This window comes from Heterodontus francisci, chromosome 22 (assembly GCF_036365525.1).
Source record: "Heterodontus francisci isolate sHetFra1 chromosome 22, sHetFra1.hap1, whole genome shotgun sequence".
NCBI classification, from domain to species: Eukaryota; Metazoa; Chordata; class Chondrichthyes; order Heterodontiformes; family Heterodontidae; genus Heterodontus; species Heterodontus francisci.
The window spans coordinates 72,489,450-72,513,768 of NC_090392.1; the positions used below are offsets into that span (position 1 = coordinate 72,489,450).

General features: G+C 42.9%; 1 protein-coding gene and 1 non-coding gene across 2 annotated transcripts in view; one reads left to right on the forward strand and one right to left on the reverse strand.

Moving 5' to 3' along the window:
* pou2af2 (POU class 2 homeobox associating factor 2) overlaps positions 1–24,031 on the forward strand; it is a 49,111-nt gene extending 25,080 nt beyond the window's left edge. Inside the window, exons 2-5 of the mRNA XM_068054342.1 lie at positions 3,505–3,617; positions 14,028–14,073; positions 17,093–17,412; positions 23,583–24,031. Coding sequence (XP_067910443.1) covers positions 3,505–3,617; positions 14,028–14,073; positions 17,093–17,412; positions 23,583–24,020 — 917 coding nt within the window. The 3' untranslated portion in view covers positions 24,021–24,031. The remainder of the gene's footprint in view (positions 1–3,504; positions 3,618–14,027; positions 14,074–17,092; positions 17,413–23,582) is intronic.
* Positions 12,187–12,300, reverse strand: trnal-caa (transfer RNA leucine (anticodon CAA)). Its single transcript has 2 exons — positions 12,263–12,300; positions 12,187–12,232 (listed from the first exon to the last, which is right to left on the reverse strand). It is a non-coding gene; the product is annotated as a tRNA-Leu (tRNA).
* Positions 24,032–24,319: the final 288 nt, after the last annotated feature.

Below are 24,319 nucleotides of genomic sequence, written 5' to 3' on the forward strand. Positions count from 1 at the left end.
TAGAGTGCTGAGAGTATAGCAGGCTTGGCACTCTTGATTATTTCAGGGGTAATGCCGTCCTTCCCAGTGGCTTTTCCGCTGGCTAAAGAATCAATGGCATCACTGAGTTCCGATTTTGTTGGCTGTACGTCCAGCTCATCCACAACTGGCAGAGACTGGGCTGCATTGAGGGCGGTCTCAGTGACAACATTCTCCCTGGAGTACAGTTCTAGGTAGTGCTCAACCCAGCGGTCCATTTGCTTACGTTGGTCAGTGATTGTGTCTCCTGATGTAGATTTGAGCGGGGCGATCTTCTTGATGGTTGGCCCAAAAGCTCTCTTAATGCCATCATACTGATGTTTCCGGTGTCTGGGGCCAGCTGAATATGACTGCATAGGTGTTGCCTGTAGTCATTTGCGCAGCGCCTGGCTGTTCTTTGTGCAGCGCTTCTGGCTGTTTTAAGTGCTATGGATGTTAACTCGCTGGGGGCTTTCTTGTAGTTCAACAGTGCAATGCGCTTAGTGGCTATGACAGGTTCCAGCTCTTCATAGTGAGATTGGAACCAGTCTGCATTCCGCTTCACGCGTTTGCCATAGGTGGTCAAAGCTGACTCATAGATGGCATCTCAGATGTGGGCCCACTTGGTCTCTGCATCTCCTGTGGGAGTGTTTTGAAGGGCTTTTTCAAGTGAATTTGGAAATTTTTGTAACAGCTGTGGATAAGAAATTCTGCTCGTGTTGATGCGCAGGTGGCCCTTCTGCTTGGAGTGATGCAGCTTCTTTGGTCTGAGTCTAACCTTGCTGCACACCAGGGAGTGGTCGGTATTGCAGTCCGCACTGTGGAAGCTGCGTGTGATTTGAACGCTGTTTAAAGAGGCTCGCCTTGTGACAATGAGGTCCAGCTGGTGCCAACGACGTGATCTTGGGTGCCTCCATGAAACCTGGTGACAGGGTTTAGTATGAAAGAACGAGTTGGTGATGCAGAGGTTATGATAGGTACACAACTCAAGCAGTCTCTGTCCATTCTCATTCATCCTTCCAATGCCATAGCGCCCAAGGCAGGAGGGCCATGAGTCACGGTCGGCCCCAACCCTGGCATTAAAGTCCCCCAGCAGGAACAGGTGTTCGGTATTGGAGATGCTACTAATGATATTATGGAGTTCCTCGTAGAACTGGTCTTTAGCTTCAGGTGGGGAGCAGAGTGTTGGTGCATAGATGCTGAGTAGGTGTACTGGACCAGAGGCGGTGAGCTGTCGGATGGACAGTATGCGTTCTGAGCCATTTGAAGGTGGCTCTTTCATGCTGAGCAAAGAGTTTCTGATGGTGAAGCCCACTCCATGCTGTCTTGGTTCTTCAGGATCCCTACCCTGCCAGAAAAAGGTGTAGTCTTGCTCAGTTGATATTAGGTTAGTTGAAAACCCCAACTTTTATTGCCCTGTAGTTTTTGCACTCAGAAATTTGCCTACATAATTGTTCTTCTATCTCCCTCTCACTATTTGGGGGTTTATAGTACACTCCTAGTAGTGTTTCTGCCCTGTTTTATTTCTGAGCTCAACCCATGTGGCCTCATTTGATGATTCATTTCGCATATCATCCCTCCTCACAGCTGTTATTGATTCCTTAAGCTATAATGCTACACCCCCTCCTTTTTTTATCTCCCTCTCTATCCTGCCTGAAAACTCTAGATCCAGGGATGTTGAGCTGCCATTTTTGCCCCTCTTTAAGCCAAGTTTCCGTTATAGCAATGATATAGTGTTGTCATGTGTCTAACTGTGCCCTCAGCTCATCGGCTTTATTTGCTATATTCCTCGCATTTAAATAAATACCTTATAACACTGTCAAATTTCTGTGCTGCACACTTAATAACCTTTGCTTCTTCTATCTTTCAGAGTCACTCGCTAATTTTCTGCCTCCCATTCCCTGCCCTGAATTTGTCCTATCTGAAACTGCCCTCAGGTTCCCATATCCCTGCCAAACTAGTTTAAACCATCCCCAACAGCACTAGCAAACCTTCCTGCAAGGATATTCAACCCAGTCCTGTTCAGGTGTAGACCATCTGGCTTGTACAGGTCCCACCTTCCCCAGAACCAGTCCCAATGTCCCAGAAATCTGATGCCCTCCCTCCTGCACCATCTCTCTAGCCATGCAATCATCTGGTGTATTCTCTTATTTCTATACTCACTAGCACGTGGCCTTGGGAGTAATCTGGAGATTACTACCTTTGAGGTCCTGCTTGCTAATCTCTTTCCTAACTCTCTAATCTCAGCCTGCAGGACATCATCCCTTTATCTTCCTATATCGTTGGTACTAATGTGGACCATGACCTCTGACTGTGCATCCTCCATAAGTCTGTAACAAAGTATCCATCCATCTGAAACTTTCCAAAGTCTGAATTCAGAGAACCAGGTAAAGAGGAAAAAGGAATAAAAACAAGAAATGCTGGAAATACTCAGCAGGTCTGGCAGCATCTGTGGAGAGAGAAGCAGAGTTAACGTTTCAGGTCAGTGACCCTCCTTCAGAGGAAAAAGGAACTGCACCGCCTCTAAAATCTTCCTCCTGGGGAATCAAGCAAGGTTTCACAATGAGATCTTTTTAAAACCACCAGTCCCAAATGCACGCTTTCTTTTATGTCTATTTTTTCATGTGTGTGTGTGAGAGAGAAGTTGCGAATATTGTTAAATAAATATCTTTAATTAAACCTACGAGAAAACCTATCAGTTGTCTGTTTATTGATCATTAAGACGCTAAAGGGTTAAAACTCAATTCTAATAAAACACATTGGTTTTGGTCATTGAAAGGTTAAAAGTGGAACTCATCCCTAACATTTTCCACCCGTCTGTAACAACTTTTAAATCCTTAGAGAATGCAGAGGGGCTAATCCTCTCTCAGCATTGAAATTGACTTCTGATAATGCCCAGGGCTTCCAGTGGATTCTCTAAAGATTCTGTAAACCAGATTTCGCAGCCCGCACTCTGTGTTGACTTGATGTGGAGTGAGACTTGGGAACCTCAGATCAGTTCTGTGCAGAATCATTCAGACCTGCCACCAGGTTTTATTTATTGAATTGGTGAAAATCTCCCTCTCTCTCCAAACATATACCTATGTAAAGGTAGAGAGCAATTATCTAACAACATGTAAATTTCCATTCCCATGCTGAATGACCTTATCTCGGCCTATGCAGCACTTGGGGCACAATACTTGGCCTCAATGCCCTTGGTGAGGAAGAAGAATTATCCAGTGCTCCCACTCCTGGAATCCTTTGCTGGAAAGCACAGATGGGTCAGAACAAGGTTATGTTGAGCGGTGCTGATCACCACAAATAAATTGTTCTTTCAACAAATTACTTGCTCCTATATATTTGTATATGTGCAATGCATTTGCTTATATTTTTGTTAATGTTTAAATGTTAGTTGACATTGACTGTTAATGCCATTCACAGCAGGACGCATTGGGAGACTGAGCTCTCGAGTTGCTGATGTGCTTATCCATGAGCAATTTTTCCTCTTATGTTTTATTATTTTAACAGTTCACTCAGAACATTCTAAACGTGTTTATCAAGGAGTCCGTGTCAAGCACACAGTCAAAGACCTACTAGCAGAGAAAAGGTCCCGACAGACAAACGTGACCTTCAAGTATAACGTGAGTAAAGTTTGTTTTGTTCATTTATTCGAAGAGGAACCGGGCTAAGACAGGAGCAAGGAACAAGACATCCTGTAATTTTCCATCACAGTCCCTGAACCTTTCTGGTTAACCACAGGTCTATGGTGAAGTGATCTTTTTGTTTGCATATAATGGGCGGAGAGGGGTTAGGCTTGCTTTTTAAAACTGGAAGAACGTACAACAAAGCTTATGAGTACCTTTCCTGACTGATGGCCACTTTTCTTTAAAACAATTACATTTGTCAGGTGCCGATTGCTTTACCCCATTCGTGAAGAGTTGAATTATCTTCCATTACTTTTCACATTTGCTTTCAGTGTCTATTTCCATTTTTCATGTGAAATTAATTTATTGTTGGAAGACTAAATGGGAACATTTTTATGAGTTTCAATATGAAGTAGAAATAGGACTTTACAACCCGTGTTACAATGATGAATCCTTTGGGTGAAATGCATGTTTAAATTATATTATTAATGAAATAAGCCAGCTATTTTCCCCATTCTCATTTCTGGGAATTAATCTTTAAACCACAATGACCAATGGATTAATCGATAACATCATTGGAATGGGGAACATAGAAATCATTGTTTCACGGTATGAACTAGGAACAAAATGATGAAGAAATGAGTAGACAACGGCCTCAGATTTGGGAGCATTTGAGTTGGAAGATTCTTGCAAACACGTCTATTAGAATATTTATGCAGTTGGGAGTTTTATCTCTCTTAATCAGCTTGCAGCTCAGCTCAGACTTTTAATGAATTTATTTTCATATATGTCACAATGAAGCCATGAAGCATGCAGTCCTAGTACCAGGAAATCTCGTCACTCGCAAATGACATTCAAATATCTCTGAGAAATTTGGATGCCCTCCCAAAGGCCAGTTCACCAGATCCAGATACTGGGACTGATATGCAAACTTTCGAATTATTCTACAGACAAGAAGGTCAAAATGTTGCCCCAAGGAAACTGCCAAAGGAATATTTTCAAGCGCGAATGAAATGACTGCCTGGTTCTGTTACAATCTGGAGGCTACTTCAGTGAACTAGCTTGCACTTCCAACTGCTAGAGATCCCATTCCATGGGGTAGGAGGTGTATCTATGTTATAGTCAGGAAGATAGTGGTAGTGTATACCCAGAGTTGTGCTGCTTGCTATCTTGCTTACCCAGTCGATATAACTCACCAGTCTATCTAGTGCAGGCTTAAAATCAGTCAAGTTTTCTAATGAAAAAGAAAAAAAAATAGGCTTGCATTTATATAGCCCATTTCATGGCTTCAGGATGTCTCAAAGCCTTTTACAGCCAATTAAGTATTTTGAAGTGTAGTCACTGTTCTGATCTAAGCAGTGGTTGTTCCCCTTGGAAAGGGGAGGCAAGCAGGGTCCCTTTGTATTTGAGCTGGCTCTAAGATGACATGGATAATGATGGGAGACTGGAACAGAGCCAATCCTCTATGGCTGACCAGATAATTTAACATTAGAGCTAGCTAGGTGTATGATCTTTCAGAGAACTGGTGATGAATTATCAGTTTGGCTCATTGATTGGACCTTGAGGGGTAGACCTACCACTGGCAGAGGAATGCCACCAAGTAATCTTGATGCAATATTGGGCAGTCTAAGCTGGAATGACAGATATCTTTGAGACACTTTGCTCTGTGTTGGTAGGGTGTGCAGCCTTACTGTCAGCCAGTAATCATATACACACTTTGGAGTCTCTAAACCTTGGCTCTTGGCAAGCTGTTTCTAAATTCTCTGAGCCTAAGCAATTTAGGAGAATGTTCACTCCATATAGGCAGAAGAGAAAAATCTACTGAAGCAAATTAATCCAAAGTTTGAGTTCAAGAATCTAAAATGTGACAATGATGATGACGATGGGTTTCTCCAATGTCAGACACCAGGCTGATAGAGAAAATATCAATAAGCTACCTTGCTGGAAATGAAAAATAATGTGTTTTATTGCATTCTTACTTCTTGCCATCTTCTTATACACCATCTTTAGGTCACCTGTAAAAAAGACTAATTAATATTAGTACTAACCATAACTTAATAGCTCAGTTGAAATTTTAGGACAATGTTTTTCAAACTAGGGTCTCTGTACCTTGGGAGTTCATAAGGGGATCCTTAGGGGTCTGTGAGGGTTAAGGTGAGGTTGACAGATTTTTGCCAGTCTGTTATCACTGTTGACTTACTACCATGTTATTACTAAAAGAAAATTTGCCATGGATGGGTATTCATGTTTCACTGTCAAGGTCAAGAAGACATTGTTAATAAAGCCAATGAAAGGTAGAACTGTCCAATATTTGCCAAAGGGCCTGTTTCTGTGCTGTATAACTCTATGACTCTAAAAATATTTGTAAGCTTCTTTCATTGTTCAACCATTGGTGCCCATGCCTTCAGCTGCCTAGGCCCTAAGCTGTGGAATTCTCTCCCTAAACCTTTCTGCTTCTCTACCTCGCTCCTCCTTTAAGATGCTCCTTGAAACCAGGCTTTTTGGCTAAGCTTTCGATCACCTGTCCTAATATCTCATGTGGTTTGATGTCAAATTTTGTTTGATAATTCTTCTTGTGAGCGCCTTGGGATGTTTCACTATGTTAAAGTAGTAGTAGTGATCTTCCCAAGGGCAGATCCCCTGCTCATTTCTCCATGCCTCATGGTCCTCTTCAGTTGCTTTAGAGAGCCTCCCATTCTTTGCTCACAATGTTAAAGGCACTATACTAATATGCATTGCTGTTGTTATTGCTGTAGCATAGCACTCCCTTGTAAAGATCACCAAAAATCAATTGCCAAAAATGTTCATTTGCATAATTTCAGTTAATTTACACCTTGTGTTGCTGCTTTTGCAAAAATTAATATTTAATTATTGAAGAATTTTAGGAGAATGTCTCAGAGGTTGCTTGAATAATAGGCCAACATCTAGATGCTTATTATATGCAACATTACAAAAAATTAGATTTAAGGCATATTTTTGAATACTTCTTTGGCCTCCTTATCTCGAGAGAAAACAGATAAGCGCCTGCAGGTGGTCAGTGGTGTGTGGAGCAGCGCCTGGAGTGGCTATAAAGGCCAATTCTAGAGTGACAGGCTCTCCCACAGGTGCTGCAGAGGAATTTGTTTGTCGGGGCTGTTACACAGTTGGCTCTCCCCTTGCGCCTCTGTCTTTTTCCTGCCAACTACTAAGTCTCTTCGACTCGCCACACTTTAGCCCCATCTTTATGGCTGCCCGCCAGCTCTGGCGAACGCTGGCAACTGACTCCCACGACTTGTGATCAATGTCACAGCATTTCATGTCGCGTTTGCAAACGTCTTTAAAGCGGAGACATGGACAGCCGGTGGGTCTGATACCAGTGGCGAGCTCGCTGTACAATGTGTCTTTGGGGATCCTGCCATCTTCCATGCGGCTCACATGGCCAAGCCATCTCAAGCGCCGCTGACTCAGTAGTGTGTATAAGCTGGGGATGTTGGCCACCTCGAGGACTTCTGTGTTGGAGATACGGTCCTGCCACCTGATGCCAAGGATTCTCCGGAGGCAGCGAAGATGGAATGAATTGAGACGTCGCTCTTGGCTGACATACGTTGTCCAGGCCTCGCTGCCATAGAGCAAGGTACTGAGGACACAGGCCTGATACACTCGGACTTTTGTGTTCCGTGTCAGTGCGCCATTTTCCCACACTCTCTTGGCCAGTCTGGACATAGCAGTGGAAGCCTTTCCCATGCGCTTGTTGATTTCTGCATCTAGAGACAGGTTACTGGTGATAGTTGAGCCTAGGTAGGTGAACTCTTGAACCACTTCCAGAGCGTGGTCGCCAATATTGATGGATGGAGCATTTCTGACATCCTGCCCCATGATGTTCGTTTTCTTGAGGCTGATGGTTAGGCCAAATTCATTGCAGGTAGCCGCAACCTGTGGTAAAAGGCATCAAGGCAGCATTTGACCGAATTTGGCACCATGGAGCCCTAGCAAAACTAGAGTCAATGGGAATCATACCTAACGCAAAGGAAGATGGCTGTGGTTGTTGGAGGTCAATCATCTCAGCTCCAAGACATCACTGCAGGAGTTCCTCAGGGTAGTGTCCCAGGCCCAACCATTTTCAGCTACTTCATCAATATTCTTCCCTTCATCATAAGGTCAGAAGTGGGGATGCTTGCTGATGATTGCACAATGTTCAGCACCATTCGTGACTCCTCAGATATTGAAGCAGTCCGTCTAGAAATGCAACAAAACCTGGACAATATCTAGACTTGGGCTGATAAGTGGAAAGTAACATTCACACCACACAAGTGCCAGGCAATGACCATCTCCAATAAGAGAGAATCTAACCATCTCCCCTTGACATTCAATGGCATGACAATCACTGAATCCCCCAATATCAACATCCTGGGTGTTACCATTGACCAGAAACTGAACTGGAGTAGCCATATAAATACTGTGGCTACAAGAGCAGGTCAGAGGCTGGGAATCCTGTGGCGAGTAACTCACCTCCTGACTCCCCAAAGCCTGTCCACTATCTGCAAGGCACAAGTCAGGAGTGTGATGGAATACTCTCCACTTGCCTGGATGGATGCAGCACCAACAATACTCAAGAAGCTCGACACCAACCAGGACAAAGCAGCTCGCTTGATTGGCACTCCATGCACAAACTTTCACTCCATCCACCATCGATGCACAGTGGCAGCAGTGTGTACCATCTACAGTATGCACTGCAGCAATGCACCAAGGATCCTTAGACAGCACCTTCCACACTCGCGACCTCCACCACCTAGAAGGACAAGGGCAGCAGATGCATGGGAACACCACCACCACCTGCAAGTTCCCCTCCAAGCCACACACCATCCTGACTTGGAACTATATTGTGGTTCCTTCACCATCACAGGGTCAAAATCCGGAAATCCCTTCCTCACAGCACTATGGGTGTACCTAACCTTCATGGACTGCAATAGTTCAAGAAGGTGACTCACCACCACCTTCTCAAGGGTAATTAAGGATGGGCAATAAATGCTGGCATAGCCAGTGACGCCCACATCCCATGAACGAATAAAAAAAGATAGAATTTCTGTAAAATAAATAGCTAATTTATTTAATTCCCTTTTACTAAAAAGAAATGATCAGAGGATGAATTAACAAATTAAGTTAAAGATAAAAGGAAACCATCATAATTCTAATTATAACAATAACACAATCATATAGTATGTTTTGTTCAATGGTAATAACTTCTGGCAATCTTTTAAGAACTTGGGCATTAATAATATTGGAGACCCATGGTGGTGGTGGTGGTGGGAGGAAACCTGGCCTTCAAGAGAGTACAAAAAGGGCAACCAACCTAATACCCTAGTTATGAGGGGTAAAAAGTAGCTTAGACCGCATTGAAACCAAAAGATATGCAGAGGAATAGATAATACTGAACATCAGTCTGGAATTCAATTTAACACAAGCTCTAGGATAAGGGAATGAGTAAAGGTGTTTAATCATCTAAAACATCAATAAAACAGTATAACGTAATAACTGGGAGGCAGTAGAAGTGAATCACATTGACAATTTTAAGAGATTGATGGATAAAATTTTGGCAGGGAGGATATGAGAAGGAACATGGAATAAAAATCCTTTGGGACTAGTCTGCTGGATGGGGATAGTCATAATTAACAACTTGCATTGATATAGCACCTTTAAATAGTAAAACATCCCAAAACACTTCACAAGCGCATTGTCCGACAAAAATTGACACTGAGCCATGTACAGAGATATTCAAATAGTTGACTAAAGCTTGGTCAAAGAGGCAACTTTCAAGAAGTGATTTAAAGAAGGAGAGGTTTAGGGAGGAAATTCCAGGCAACTGAAGACATGGCTGTCAATGTTGAAGTGAAGAAAGTCACAGATGCGCAAGAAGCTAAAATTGGAAGAGCACAGAGATTGTGCAGCTGGAGGAGGTTACAGGGATAGGAAAGTCGGGATATACAGTACAGGCTTTAGAGAATGTGGTGGTTAGTTTAAGCATGTCTGATAATGCAACATGGCAATCATTGTCTCCTGGAGTTTGTTCAAAACCTACCTCTTTGACCAAGCCTTTGGTCATCTGCCCTAATATTTCCTTATGTGGTTCAGTGTCATATTTTGTTTGATAACGCTCTGTGAAGCTCCTTGGGATGTTTTGCTACATTAAAGGTGCAATAATATAAATGCAAGTTTTTGCTGTTGATTGCCTCGGGGGATGGGGAATGAAATCCCAGAGTTTTTCAGTACTCTTTCCCTCTGGTTTTCCTCCCCAGGCATTGCCATTGAAGAGAATGGTGCACAAAGTTGCACAGTCCTGAAGGGTAGGATGAACACTAATAGGCCTGATGATTTCTCACCTTTGTGTTGTCTATCAATATGGCTATGTGTTTGGATAATTAAATAGCAGACTAATCCCATTCAATTTTTCAGCAAAATGAGATAGGGGTGTACTCTGACATCTCAAAGTACCTGAGCACAAACCAATTATTTTTGTGCACTACATAATGTATTTAATAACATTTCAATGTATGATTTCTGGTAACTGCGCACAAGGAAAAGAAACATCAACTTCCAGTAGCATTCTCCTAAAAGTGAAGGGAAACATTCTTTCAATAGTTTGCAGAATATTCAATTCCACTCACTAATACTACCATGTGTCAGTATGAAAACCCTCTCCCGGGAATGGACACACTCCCTACCCAACCCCTGTTCGAGGATCAGACCTACCTGGTTCTGCAGCCTACTCTAGAGTGCTGTCTGCCAGACTGGAAACAAAACCTGACTATCAGGCTGGCTTCCAAGCAGGGAACACGTCAGGGCCAAAAACCGCACACTGTACAGTTAAAACTCCACAGCGCACATGAAAACCCGAACCTCTGGGTTTTCCGACTGAAACTCAGCACCAGCCCCCGCGTCTGTATCTGCCCTTTCTATATCCAGGACAATTATATTGCATGCACTGAGGCATGCACAGATGATGCCTGCATGGAGACCGTGAACCTGCATTCATTGAGACTGGAATGGGACATACACTAAGATAGAGGTATTGCATGCGATGTGATCAGAATAGCAAATCCATTGAGATCAGGATGGTGCATATATTGATATTGGGACAATCCATGGACTGAGAAAGTGGTGCTGAATATATTGACACAAAGCCTTTGCATGTACTGAAACAGGAATACTACATTGCATTAAGCCAGAGTATTATATGGACTGAGATCAGGCTGGTTCATGATTTGAGACAGAGATGCTGTTTGTACATAAAGACGTTTAGGGCGAAATTGTTTTCCATTGACTTCAAAATCAAGTGAGGTGTAACATGGAAGCAAGATACAGCAGATGCTGGAAATCTGAAATAAAAACAGAAAATGCTGGAAATACTCAGCAAGTCAGGCAGCATCTGTGGAGCAAGAAACATGAGTCTAGACATGGAGCATGAGTCTAGACAGGGACTCTGCATTCATGGGTGCTGGGTGCATACTTTTAGGCAGTAATGTTGTGTGGATCAAATAAATGTTGATCCAATGAAGTTACGTGCATCAGGACAGAATGCTACATGCATACAGTCAAGATATCTGTGTGTATCTAGACAGGGCCACTGCACGGCTGTATCCAGAAAAGGTTGCTGTCTACGTGCCTATGGCCAGTGACATTGTGTGTAGCAAGACAGGGATGCTGTAGGCATACTAATTAGTACAGTGTGCCTATTTATTTAAGTTAATCAGTCATTATCAATGGTAACATTTTCATATATAACATGCCTCCCTTAATATATGGCCATATAGTCTACTCCTGCTCCTATTTCTTATATTCTTATCTAAACTCCACAATAAAATAAAATGCCCTTGCTGAAATGACAGGGAAAAATGAAAGGTTGAGGCACCTGACAGCAGTGCAGAAAGCAGAGGTTTAGGAACAAGTTGCCTTCCCATAGTGAGATAATGTGGTATCAATTCAGCTTTTTCATACCATGCTATTTTGTTTTTTTTTAGACCTTCAGCACTGAAACAGGCCTTTTGGTCCACCGAGTCTGTGTTGACCAACAACCACCCATTTATACTGATCCTACATTAATCCCATATTCCCTACCACATCCCCACCATTCTCCTACCACCTACCTACACTAGGGGCAATTTACAATGGCCAATTTACCTATCAACCTGCAAGTGTTTGGCGGAAACCCATGCAGTCATAGGGAGAACTTGCAAACACTGCACAGGCAGTACCCAGAACTGACCCGGGTCACTGGTGTTGTGAGGCTACAGTCTAACCACTGTGCCACTGTGCTGGCCTTGTGTTGAGGGAAAATTATCTCTGAGGCATTGCGACAAGTTAATTTTTTCATTCAGCCTACTAACTAAACATGAACACTCAGGAACTGGGGAGATGGTGGTCTAGTGGTAATATCATTGGATTAGTAATCCAGAGGTCCAGCCTAATGCCCTGGGGAAACAGGTTCAAATCCCACCACAGCAGCTGGAAATTAAATTCAATTAATTAATTAAAAATCTGGAATTGAACTCATCATCAATTATGCTAACCACTGCGCCGCCCTAAACGTTTATGTCAGAAGTGAGATTCGAACCCACGCCTCCAGTCGGAGACCAGAACACCCAGCCCGTATTGGGAAGGACTAACTCCTTGAGTTTGGCGCCTTAGACCACTCGGCCATCCTGACAACTATTTGGGGCAGAGATAAAGCCAGATAGCAGCTCTCCTGATGACTGGTTACAGCAGAAGATTACTTCAGCCAGATAATGATTTATTTCCTTAAACAGACCACAGCACTTATGGCTAATAACCAGCCACAGCTCCCAGTGCTATGCCTGCAGCATCCAAACACAATAGCTGCTGCAGGATGCAAATTATGCTGGTCATATATTTGCATAAAAATTACTCCGTGAGATGGGGAAGGGTGGTGTTAGCTTAATGGGCAGTTGCACAAAAATGGTCAGTAAGGTCGACTCCCACTGTGTTTGATTGCTCAATTTTTGAGGAGAATTATGGTCACCATCCCTGAATGAATTTCTGACATTTTGCCATGTCTGCATTATTTTCCTGGTATAGTTATGTAGAAATGTACCAGTTTCCTACTGACATACACATGCACATCTCTTTGGTGGTTTTCTGGATTATTCCATTTTTTGAAAAAAAGCAAGGACATTTTTTTTTAAAAGATTTTATCTGCTATAAGTCTTTCTTGAGCTGAGAGTCTGGTAAAGGAATTTCTTTAATTCATCCATGGGGTGTGGGCTTTGTTGGCAAAGCCAGCATTTGCAGAGTTTGCAAGTTCTCCCTGTGACCGCGTGGGTTTCCTCCAGGTGCTCCGGTTTCCTCCCACATGCCAAAGACTTGTGGGTTGATAGGTAAGTTGGCCATTGTAAAAAATTGCCCCTAGTGTAGGTAGGTAGTAGGAGAATTGAGGGAAGGTGGGGATGTGAGAGGGAAAAATGGGATTAATGTAGGATTAGTATAAATGGGTGGTTGATGGTCGGCGCGGGCCGAAGGGCCTGTTTCGGTGCTATATCTCTCTATGACTCTATGACTGTATTATTGCCCATCCCTGTTGGCCTGAGCATCTGTTGCTGATGCTCCTGATCAGTCTGGAAGAGAGTTGCAGAGTTGTTTTTTGGCAGAGTGCCCACCCTTGGCCGCACCTACTCCTGGGCCATGAGGTTGGGAATTTCTCATTTAGTAGAATAAAAGGGACAACATTGCTGTGGAGTAGTAAATGAAAGCACTGGCAGACTGTGCCAAGATTATGCCCTGCACTTTTTTTTAGAATCAAAGAATGGTTAAAGCACAGAAGGAGGCCATTCAGCCTGTTGAACCTATGCCAGCTCTCTGCAAGAACAATTTAGCTAGTCCCACTCCCCTGCCCTTTTCCAGCGGCCCTGAAATGTTTTTTTTCCCTTTCAGGTGCTTATCCAATTCCCTTCTGAAATCCACAATTTTATCTGCCTCCACCACACTCTCAGGCAGCGCAGTCCCCTTTTGCCAGTCACCTTAAATCAGTGTCCTCTGGTTCTCGACCCTTCCACCAAATAGGAAAAATTTCTCTCTATCTACTGTCTAGACCCTTCATGATTTTGAATACCTGTATCAAATCTCCTTTCAACCTTCTCTCCTCTAAGGAGAACAATCCCAATGTCTCTAACCACCTAATTTAAGGCTTTCACCCCAGAACCATTCTCATCAATCTTTTCTGCACCTTCTCTAAAACCTGCACATCCTTCCTAAAATGTGGTGCCCAGAAGTGGACACAGTACTCCAGCTGAGGCCGAACCATTTTTTAAAAATAAAGGTTCACCATAACCTCCTTGTTTTTGTATTTTATCAATTGTACTGAAGATACCATTGCTTGTATTTAAAAGTAAAGTTTTTTTTCCTTCCTTCCTCTTGTAGACTGGAACGAGCTCTTCTCAACCACCAGCTTATGTTCAGATGTCTGGTAAGTGGAAATATTTGGCAGAAAATTCCAAAGTATCAAAAACAAAACTAAAGGATTTTTACAGACTCATATGGATCTTACTTCTGTGCTTGCTGTCTTCATGTCGGTGATGAAACCTGCACACAAAATCAGCAAAATATATTGAGCAGTACAAGGAGGCAGTGCAAGGAGATTAAGAGATCTGCGTCCAGTCACATCTCATTTGAATACCAAAATGCTTCTGGTTGCTAGGGGTCACTGAATTGCAGGAGAAGTTGGATTGGATGGATCAAACTTGGTGATGCCTCAATAGTGTTGAGGCCGCATTAGATTCGCCACCAAATATTGGGCTAGGCTGTTCAAAATGCACATCTTTTGATGAAAGAGTTCAAAAAGTGCAGAGCTAAAGAAATATCTTTGTCAAGGTGTTACTGAATGGCAGTAATAGACACTTGGCTGTACAATACATAAATCATGATTCAGTCTTGTTTTTCTGATGAGTACCTGCCCTCAGTTGCAACTCAACAAGCTTCCACTACAGCTCTCAGCTAAAAGATTAAAATTTTGTGCAAGAGGAGATTTATTAAGAGCCAAACTTCTAGGAATCCAGAATCTAAGGATTATCATGTTCATTGTCCCTTGTGTTTCTGTATAGAATTTATTTTAACTGGATCAATTTTAATTTAAGATAATACTTGGCAAATATTATAAGCTCTACTTATAGGGTGGTGCAGTGGCTAGCACCACAGCCTCACAGCTCCAGCAACGTGGGTTCGGTTCTGGGTACTGCCTGTGTGGAGTTTGCAAGTTCTCCCTGTGACTGCATGGGCCGCCTCTGGGTACTACAGTTTCCTCCCACATGCCAAAGACTTGTGGGTTGATAGGTAAGTTGGCCATTGTAAAATATTTCCCCTAGTGTGGGTAGGTGGTAGGAGAATTGAGGGAAGGTGGGAATGTGAGAGGGAAAAATGGGATTAGTATAGGTGGGTGGTTGATGGTCGGTGTGGACTCGGTGGGCCGAAAGGCCTGTTTTGGTGCTGTATTTCCATATGATTCTATTGCGGAAAGAGATTCATAATAAAGAAAGTTAGTATTCCTTTATAAGAAATAATTTCTCAATCTATTTAAAGCGCATTACACAAAAACATTTGTTGCACTTGTGTTGTCTCACATTTGGAATGATTTGTAACTTTTGTATAGATCAATGCAGAAAAATGATTCATAAAAACACACTACTTTTCCCAATGTAACAAAAATCCTTCAGTTCCCTTTAATAAAAAGCATAACACTGGACACTAAACATTAAAATATGAGATTTTTAAAATTTATCTAGAGCATTGTTTAGAAAGGACTGTTTCTGTGGTTCTATGCATTTCTCTAAACACTTAAGTCAGGATTTGATATACAAATATGCATGGAGCTATAAATATCACAATGATTTGATGCAGTATTAACAACACCATGTCATAATCTCTACCCAGCTGCCCTGTGCTGAATCTGCTCACACACTTTTCCACAAAAGGGCTGTTATTTTTCTCTAGAGCTCAGATCAGGACCAGCTTTGTCAGAAGTTCAGAACAAGATTCCCTTAGCAATGATCTCTGCTGCAGAATGTCTTAAAGTATAAACTAGATCTGACCTCAATGCAATAGGCAGAGAAGAGACAAAAAAATCTGGTGTAGGGTCATAGAATTTTACAGCACAGAAGGACACCACTCCAGAGACAAATTCTGTTTGTGTGGTGTATTGTGGGGTAGAAACTGCTGTAAGCTATGTCAGTTTCTTCATGCGTAAAATGGGTGCAAGCAGACCAATTTAGCACTGGGATGGACTGTGCCTGATTTGCTCAGGCGTTGGCCCCACAGTTAAACTCGTGAGGCCCATTTGGCATCAAGCCCCTTGAATAGAACATAGGAAATAGGAGCAGGACTAGGCCATTCAGCCCCTTGCGTCTGCTCTGCCATTCAATAAGACCATAGCTGAACTTCCAAATGAACTCCACATTCCCACCCGATTCCCATATTCCTCGATTCCCTTAATGGCCAAAAATCTATTGATCTCAGCCTTGCATATACTCAATGACTGAACATTCACAGCTCTCTGAGGTAGAGAATTCCAAACACTTACAGCCCTCTTAGTGAAAAACTTTCATCTCATCTCATTCCTAAATGGCCGACCCCCTAACCTGAGACCTTGAACCCTGGTTCTAGACTCTTCAGCCTCCCTGCATCTAACCTGTCAAACCCTGAGAATTTTATATGTTTTAATGAGAATGTGTTAATGAGAGGTCTAACACCTGTTGAACATTCCCTTTTCAAAATGAGATCACAATGAGTGGGAAGCCATCCGGCTCATTCATCAGCCACCCCTGGGAGATAAGTTTGAGAATTAAAAAAAAAAAAATTCCTGTGGAGCCAGAAGGAGCAAAGTGGCCTCCTGAATCCACAGACATCGCAATCGACCCTCTCCCACTCCTGTAGCAGGCTCAAAAACCACTTCCTGGGACATACTTCTGGGTCTCTGCTTGCAAGGCAGGAAGCCTGAAATTGTTCTTCCCCATTGGGCTGAGCTGCGTGTGGAGATGTGACCAGTGTCAATAGCTCATCCTAATTAGTGTGCCGAGGCCCAGTGAGCAATTTCTTTCGAATGCTGGACTACTTGTTTTGGATACCACTGCCTACACGGCATGGAGTGTGAGGCCGAAAGCAGGCCAAAACTAATTTTTAACCCCAGTGTGTGCTCACATCACATGTAGGGAAAGCGGTTATTGTGTGTTTTTGGTTTGACTAACTCAAACTAAACAGAATCTTTAATTCCCTGAAATGGCTAAAATAAAAAATAATAAAAATTAACATTTGAGCCCTATTGGAATGAATTGAGTGTTTTAATTCTCTTAACTAATGATTCTCCAGACACCTCCTGAACCCATGATCCTCTTAAACCATCATCCCCTTAAGCAGCTTTTCTGGTGGTTATTAATTTTGAATTTCATAGCCTGAGCTGCAATGTGTAATAATACACCTCATTTCTTTTTGACTAGGTTCCCATGTAATACCTGGTTATTATGGTGTAAGAAGACCGTATCTATCAGACTCTGAGCTGCCTCATTGCCATCCGTCTTGCCATCCATCTAAACAGTACACAACAGATGTATACTCATCTTCTCTGGGCGGGAAGTCCCTTGGCTGTGACCCACCAGGAGTCTCTGGGTATCAGCCTCTGTTTGATCCGTACCTTACAGAAGCATTTGGAGACTACCGCACATCAACATTACCATCCGGGGCAAATTCCATTTTCACATCTCAGGCTCCCCCACCTCTCATTCCACCTTTTTCCAATGAATCATCGCATTTTCTGCTGGTATGTAACTATTTATCTTGCCTGGTGTTAGTGACTGGCATATTCTGATAAGCATTAATGTTGACCAAAGTCTTTTGGGTTTGTATTTGGAATGAATAGCTTCTAATTGGAAAATTCAGGCTAGAAGCTACAATGGGCGCATTGTGCATTTGGGAATATCTTCTGGACTTATATGACTTTCAGATCCCTGCTTCTGAAACTAGAGAGTGAGATTTTAACTCACTCAGAACCCACCCACTTGTACAGAGTGACAAAAAAAAACAAGCCCTAAGGGTTCATTCAGGCTTCCTGAATTTTAGGAGCCCCGGCAGTATTGTAATAAAGGAACTAAAATGGAGAAAAGTTGATGCAGTGATGCCTTTAGCAACGTGGTAAATATGACAGTCTCAATGTGCTGGTGACAGATGATGCTAGGATATCAATAGTGTACCAGCCATTATTTGTATTTTAGTTACTGGTCAATCAGTTTGTGCTTTTATTACTTTTCTATAAGGTGTGTAACTCCACATTACTAACTTACCTAACTAGTACATTTGACTTAATGGCATGAGCTCCTGGTTACAGGTTAATTTGTATTTTAAAAAAGCTTCTTATTGAACTAAAATCTGAGCAAGAGAAATCTGAAATTCCATGAATCCATATTGCCTGCACTGGATGAATGCATTTGGTCCAAATTCCTGAGACCCACATCTGAATTAGGGCCAAAGAAATGACAATTGGTAACATCAACTGTAGCAGAGAAGTCAGTATTAATGCCTGCAGGAGTGGAAGAGCAGTTAACAAACATCTTGGTTTAAATTTGTAGCAGAAAAGAATAGTTGCTGTAACAGTTTTCTAAATGTGAGCAGCAAATGTGAGGTCGTACCTGCCTAAGAACCATTAACAAACCCAGGCAAAAATCATTAAGTTTCATGAGACATACAATACCTCCTTCAATATAATCTAGACAGCTACAAGCATTAAAATATTTGGCAAGTGTGAATCAGCTCTGAACATATTTGTATATACAGCCTAACACCTTGTCACTTTGTACCTGAGTTTCCACAACACTCGCAGAGAGCTACACACCTGTTCATTGTCGAGCAGGAGCAGAAATATTCAAATACTTGTCTGAAAAATATTATTCATTGCCAAGCTGACGATCTTGCTCATCCTGCCGCGAGTCATCAGATGGCTAGTTATTGGTGCACAGTCACTATTGAAGCCAGAAGCCACATCAAAGGAATAACTGAGCCTATGTTATTAACAGTTGAGGAAACATAATTGACTCGAATTACATAGAATTTAGAAGCACAGAAACAGGCCATTTGGCCCAACTGACCTATGCTGGTGTTTATGTTCCACATGAGCTTACTTCTACCCCTCTTTGTCTAATCCTATTTGCATATTCTATTCCTTTCTGCCTCATGTACTTTCCTAGCTTCCCCTTAATGGCCTCTATGCTATTCACCTCAACCCAGTCCATGTGGTAGAGAGTTCCACATTCTCACCACTCTCTGGATAAAGACGTTTCTCTTGAATTCGTTATTGGATTTATTAATGGTTATTTTATATTTATGGCCCCTAATTTTAATGGCTCCAAATATTAAATGAGATTATTTCTTCCTCATTTTACACCATTTTCTCCTTGCTGGAGTACAGTCTATGGCAGCCAGTCACCTCCGAGTAGTCATTTTTCAATGAGCCCTGACCATGAGCATTTAGTTTAGTTTAGTTTAGTTTAGAGATACAGCACTGAAACAGGCCCTTCGGCCCACCGAGTCTGTGCCGACCATCAACCACCCATTTATAATAATCCTACACTAATCCCATATTCCTACCACATCCCCACCTATCCCTATATTTCCCTACCGCCTACCTACACTAGGGGCAATTTATAATGGCCAATTAACCTATCAACCAGCAAGTCTTTGGCTCGTGGGAGGAAACCGGAGCACCCAGAGAAAACTTGCGCAGACACAGGGAGAACTTGCAAACTCCACACAGGCAGTACCCAGAATTGAACCCGGGTCGCTGGAGCTGTAAGGCTGCGGTGCTAACCACTGCGCCACTGTGCCGCCCTGTAGACTAATCACCTACAGAGGCACCACACACAAGCCTAGATCCTATCCGGAAGTGATATCCACAGACAGGCACTTCCAGCAGGGGTGATAGGGATCAGGAGCAGGGACCCTGTGCAATTTTCTCTCCTTAACACAAGGGCAATTGCCGCCACTGTAGTATCTCTTATACCATGCCTGGATGAGATCAGGTTAACTCAGAGAGACAATAAATAAATTAAACCTGGGCTCTTCCAGCTTGCATGGCTCGTTTTGGTCATTGCCTTAACCAACTCGGTTATTGGAGGTTGATCAAGATCATTGCTACTGAATATTGATGAAATTTTTTATGAAAAAGCTTTGATCTACCAAGCATTATCTTAATCAAAGAAAATGTAATCCTAAATGGTTTTCTTAAAAGTTTTCAATGCATTCTCCTCACCAAATACAGTGCTCAGTGCATTTTTGCATTATTGTTTTACAATTTAATGTAGATATGACTCCATTTAATACAAAGTTAACATTTTATGTATTAAAAAGAACAAAGAACAAAGATAATTACAGCACAGGAACAGGCCCTTCGGCCCTCCAAGCCTGCGCCGATCCAGATCCTCTCTCTAAACATGTCGCCTATTTTCTAAGGTTCTGTATCTCTTTTCTTCCTGCCCATTCATGTATCTGTCTAGATACATCTTAAAAGACTCCATCGTGCCCGCGTCTACCACCTCCGCTGGCAACGCGTTCCAGGTGCCCACCACCCTCTGCGTAAAGAACTTTCCACGCATATCCCCCCTAAACATTTCCCCTTTCACTTTGAACTCGTGTCCTCTAGTAATTGAAACCCCCACTCTGGGAAAAAGCCTCTTGCTGTCCACCCTGTCTATACCTCTCATGATTTTGTACACCTCAATCAGGTCCCCCCTCAACCTCCGTCTTTCTAATGAAAATAATCCTAATCTACTCAACCTCTCTTCATAGCTAGCGCCCTCCATACCAGGCAACATCCTGGTGAACCTCCTCTGCACCCTCTCCAAAGCATCCACATCCTTTTGATAATGTGGCGACCAGAACTGTACGCAGTATTCCAAATGTGGCCGAACCAAAGTCCTATACAACTGTAACATGACCTGCCAACTCTTGTACTCAATGCCCCGTCCGATGAAGGAAAGCATGCCGTATGCCTTCTTGACCACTCTATTTACCTGCGTTGCCACCTTCAGGGAACAGTGGACCTGAACACCCAAATCTCTCTGGACATCAATTTTCCCCAGGACTTTTCCATTTACTGTATAGTTCACTCTTCAATTGGATCTTCCAAAATGCATCACCTCGCATTTGCCCTGATTGAACTCCATCTGCCATTTCTCTGCCCAACTCTCTAATCTATCTATATTCTGCTGTATTCTCTGACAGTCCCCTTCACTATCTGCTACTCCACCAATCTTAGTGTCGTCTGCAAACTTGCTAATCAGTCCACCTATACTTTCCTCCAAATCATTAATGTATATCACAAACAACAGTGGTCCCAGCACGGATCCCTGTGGAACACCACTGGTCACACGTCTCCATTTTGAGAAACTCCCTTCTACTGCTACTCTCTGTCTCCTGTTGCCCAGCCAGTTCTTTATCCATCTAGCTAGTACACCTTGGACCCCAAGCGCCTTCACTTTCTCCATCAGCCTGCCATGGGGAACCTTATCAAACGCCTTACTGAAGTCCATGTATATGACATCGACAGCCCTTCCCTCATCAATCAACTTTGTCACTTCCTCAAAGAATTCTATTAAGTTGGTAAGACATGACCTTCCCTGCACAAAACCATGTTGCCTATCACTGATTCTTCCAAATGGGAATAGATCCTATCCCTCAGTATCTTCTCCAGCAGCTTCCCTACCACTGATGTCAGGCTCACCGGTCTATAATTACCTGGATTATCCCTGCTACCCTTCTTAAACAAGGGGACAACATTAGCAATTCTCCAGTCCTCCGGGACCTCACCCGTGTTTAAGGATGCTGCAAAGATATCTGTTAAGGCCCCAGCTATTTCCTCTCTCGCTTCCCTCAGTAACCTGGGATAGATCCCATCCGGACCTGGGGACTTGTCCACCTTAATGCCCTTTAGAATACCCAACACTTCCTCCCTCCTTATGCCGACTTGACCTAGAGTAATCAAACATCTGTTCCTAACCTCAACATCCGTCATGTCCCTCTCCTCGGTGAATACCGATGCAAAGTACTCGTTTAGAATCTCACCCATTTTCTCTGAGTCCAAGCATAACATTCCTCCTTTGTCCTTTAGTGGGCCAATCCTTTCTCTAGTTACCCTCTTTCTCCTTATATATGAATAAAAGATTACTTAATTACTTAATTAGTAGCACAAACTAATTTCTAGGCTGGAGTATTTAAAAAGGCCTCGTTGCCATTTTCAACTTGCTGAATAAAAGGAGGCTTTATATTTTCTGTTGAGTAAATGTACCTGGAATCAGTACGACAGAACATTACTGTTATGGTGCTAGAAGTTGTGATCCCGATATTTATGGGGAGGTGGGAGGAAATGGGGGGTGCAGGGGGAGAAAATCTGGAAATCCCAGGAATGCAGAGAACTTTCCGGATTTAACAGAATGGCCGGCTGCCTTGTGGGAAAACTACTGGTAGGAGGTTGCAGTTGGGGACCGTTGGGGATGATCCACCGGCAATCGAAAAAAATTGGACATGGTGGGGGTGAGGTGGGAGAGAGGGAGGGAGGCAAAAACTTGGACATGGTGCGGGGGCAGGTGCGGCCAAAAGCAGCAAAGTGGAAGCTGCGGTCGGCAGAAGATTCATTTGATGGCCCTGGGGAAAGCATTCCTGCATTTTCTGGTCTACGTCAGTCATTCTCTAAGCAGCATATCACCTGCTCTGGTCTCCATTTAGCTTCAGGGTTTTCTTGAACCTGGGGAAATCTGTCTGCGTTCAATTTAAAATCGGATTTCCAGCAGCACTGTGGGAGCCTGCTTTAAAGATTAGAGTGAGGCTTTTGCCTCTCCACGATGGGACACAGACATGACACACAATCTGTTGCTGTAAAAATGGTGCCAGGCACATAGGCAGTGGGTCAGGGTTGCATTAGGGAATTTTACATTTTTGTTCAGCCTGACCCTTGCCTGCCCATTGTGTGTGGGGGATAAAACTCCCCCCTGTTTTATTTTAAGTCTTCCTAGATATTGCTGAGAATATAAACATCTTGAGCGCAGCTTTTTTGTTTGGAGACCAGCAGAGTAAAGTAATCTACCATTGATCATTGTAAAACGGGAAAAAAAGGACAATTTTTACACATTGAACTCAAACAAAAAGATTGGAACCAAACCAGTCAAAAACAAAACCCCATGAGAACATAGAAACGGCAGTTGCCCATATTAGTTTAAACATACTTGTAAAAGCAGAACCTTTCACGACCTCAGGGTGTCCCAACGCATTTTTACAGCCAATGGATACTTCTGAAGTGTAGTCACTTTTGAAATGTAGGAAACTTTGCAGCCAATTTGCGCACAGCAAGCTCCCACAAACAGTGAAGTAAATGACCAGGTAATCTGGTGGCTGAAGGCCATTGGGGAGAACTGTCCTGCTCTTTCTCTTCAAAAAAAAAAATACCATGGGATCTTTTACATTCAAATGAGAGGGGACTCTGTTTAATCCAGAAGATGGCACCTCTCATCAGTGTCACGCTTCCTTAGTACTGCACTGGTGTGCCCAGCCTTGATTTTGTGTCCAAGGCTCTGAAGTGGCATTTGAACCCACAAAGTTGTGACTCAGAGCTGAGAATGCCACCAACTGAACCACATCTCACACCTCTGACATTTCTCTGTCAAAGGACAAAGGAATACCATACAGATACATTGAAGTAATGTTAACATCCGGTGATGGTGTAAAATCGGTGATATTGGATGGGTTGCCCATTTATCCATCCCACCCCATTTTTGAACATCAATTGTTTATCCATTACCACCAACAATCGGGGGTTTATATGTTTTGGGTTTTGTGATAACGTCTAACATTTGAAGTCAGGGCTCATGGCCTTTATAAAGTTAGTTGTGGAGCTATTGTGCTGTGTGTTATGTATTAAAACGTACCTTTGTTTTTTTTGCTCTCAAGAGAGACTCATGGGACAGTGTTCCAGACAACATCAGTCAAGCTGATGCAATTTGTGACTCCCTCCAGCAGATGCAGGCGACTGTGACTAATTGTCAAGCTTCTCATGACAGCAACCATTCTCTGCCTGGCCCTGACTCCATCACTCCATCTCAGTACAGGAACACCAACCGGAACAACGGCATATCAAGCCAGGGGTCCCAGCCCTACCCTCTTCATCCACTAGAGGAGATGCACTTTGCCACCAGTTACCAAGCTGCCTCTGCATATGGATGTTCCCCATTTATGACAGCACCCTCAGAATTGGCTACCAAGGTCGTCCATCTCTCACCTGAAGAATCGTCCGACACATTAACCAGTTCCATGCTTGATGTCTCCTCCTGGGCAAAAGAAGATGTGAGCACCACCTGGCCTTTATATGAAGTGAGGCGAACCTATTAAAGTAACTCAATTGGCCATTAAATTGTAAATTCAGCTGGATGAAGGGCACAGTTGTTTTATCAGGCTGTAGTGGGCTTATTGTAGAAAAAACAAAAATCAAAACTTAATCAACTTCTTATTTTGCAGTGGCAAAAGATTGGTTGGACAATGATGCACAGTGCAACTGTAGAATATGAACTTAATGGTTTAATTAGAATGAGGATATACAACCACGGAGACTATTCATTTCAGCTATGTTAAAGCTGGGTCATGTACAGAATACAGCTAAGTGAGCTGTGGCTTGAGGCAATTAACTCACT